At 48.9% G+C, this 1728-nt stretch overlaps 1 protein-coding gene across 1 annotated transcript; it reads left to right on the plus strand.

Moving 5' to 3' along the window:
- Positions 1 to 1032: 1032 nt before the first annotated feature.
- LAESUDRAFT_765568 (uncharacterized protein) lies at positions 1033 to 1686 on the plus strand (the record flags this gene model as incomplete). The annotated part of the gene is made up of 3 exons (XM_040913726.1): positions 1033 to 1180; positions 1237 to 1502; positions 1615 to 1686. The coding sequence occupies 3 exons, from the start codon at positions 1033 to 1035 to the stop codon at positions 1684 to 1686; spliced, it is 486 nt and encodes a 161-aa protein (XP_040757148.1).
- Between the last annotated feature and the right edge of the window lie 42 nt (positions 1687 to 1728).

Genomic DNA, 1728 nt, shown 5'->3' on the forward strand with positions numbered 1-1728 from the left:
TGCAATTTCCTCACAGCTGCTTAATTTTCAAGAAAGTTACACTATAACCTGAACTGACAGTTAGGCCACCGGAGGAATCAATGGACCGGTGTGGGCAGACAGCTTTTCAGGCAATTTATCACAACATGTCGCAATCGCTCCCTGATCGGGAAGTGAGCACACAACGAGAGATCATTATTGATGCAAGATGTCAAAGCAACTTCCTGATCGAGGAGTGCGTGGACAGCGAGAGACGATCCTTTATGACGTCGTGTTGACTACATCAAGCAATATTTGGTGTCACATCGTCAATGTCGTCCGAGTCGAGCAAAGCGATTGACAGATGAAAGCAATCATTTCAAGAATCATGGACAATTGATTAATTCAACGGACCATTGGAACAACGAAGTGCCGTTCAGTCTATGGCACATCCATGCAATTCTCCTATGCCAGGGAAGAAAGCCCACACTCCTCTCGTCAATCCCCATCCTCGCCTGGCTCATCGTGACTGCGCCGCAACCCAATGCTGACTCACTCTGCACCTACTGTAATATGCCCCTACTGTGGCGTCAGCTTCCAGACGGTGGAGCAAGTTCAGTCTCATTGCGTGACTCACCAAGATGCAAAAATTCTGAAGATGAGCACATTTTGTAAGTAACAATCTCATCATGCAATAACCAACCAACCTTCATCGCAGACGAGACCTTTGACGTCCTCCAGGTGCACGACAAAGGCTACATGTGCCCGGTTGCGACGTGCGGGGCCATTCTTTTTCCCGGGCCGATGCTTGAGCACTGCCGTGAGCATTTTTCTGGTGTAGTAAGTCTATCGTAGCGGCCCTGGCGAGAAAATAATTAATTTACCCTTTGTTCAGCATAACACAAAAGTCCATGCAGGTGGCGACACATCTGATGTTGGAACAAAGGTGTCCAACTCACTGGGGAAGGAGTGCTATGGTCATAAGCGTCATTGGCAGGACGGTGAGCACAACGCACTGCGATGTCATTCGAACACTTACCATACCATTACAAAATAGACGGTTCCATGTCACCTATGCCTAGCAAAACATTGACGGCATTACAACGGGCTAATCGCTTGAAGGCGATTGAAGATGCATTGGAGAGTGCGAGGGCGAACACCGAAGGATTAATTCGCCCACCGTCGAGTGAGCATGTCGGCCGGACGTCAGTGCATGAGGATGGTGAGCACAGCATTCGTCAATGTCATCAACACACTAACGATCGGTTAACCAAATAGGCGTCTTGAATGCACCCGTCCTTCCTACTCCTAGCCCATCATTGACTGCGTCTCAGCCCAACAATCCCTTCACAGTGGTCAAGAAAGCATCTGTGACGCCAAGGCAGGATGAAGAAGATCCTGATCCTGCCATGGAGACCAGATCTTCGTTTCAGCTGTCATCTGACTGGGAGATGCTGGATCGCTACCTCATATCATGCATCAACGTCAATGAACGTCTATCCGAGGTCACTCTGTTCATCAACATGTCGAAGGGCTCTTGTGTGGTGTGTTTCATGACTGACAAAGCCACGTCAGGCATGCCCACCCATAACAACGCACTGCACTGCCCATTTGCCAACATATTCTGCAAGTCGGACATTGAAGAATTTTGCACAGAATATCGACGACAGACTGAGGGAGCGGCACTGCGATGCACCCAATGTGGATGTCCGAAGTACTGTGGAATAGACCATCAAACTGTCGAAGGCGAAGGCTTGATTTGTTCTGATG

This window comes from Laetiporus sulphureus, assembly GCF_001632365.1.
Source record: "Laetiporus sulphureus 93-53 unplaced genomic scaffold LAESUscaffold_315, whole genome shotgun sequence".
In the NCBI taxonomy this organism is placed as follows: domain Eukaryota; kingdom Fungi; phylum Basidiomycota; class Agaricomycetes; order Polyporales; family Laetiporaceae; genus Laetiporus; species Laetiporus sulphureus.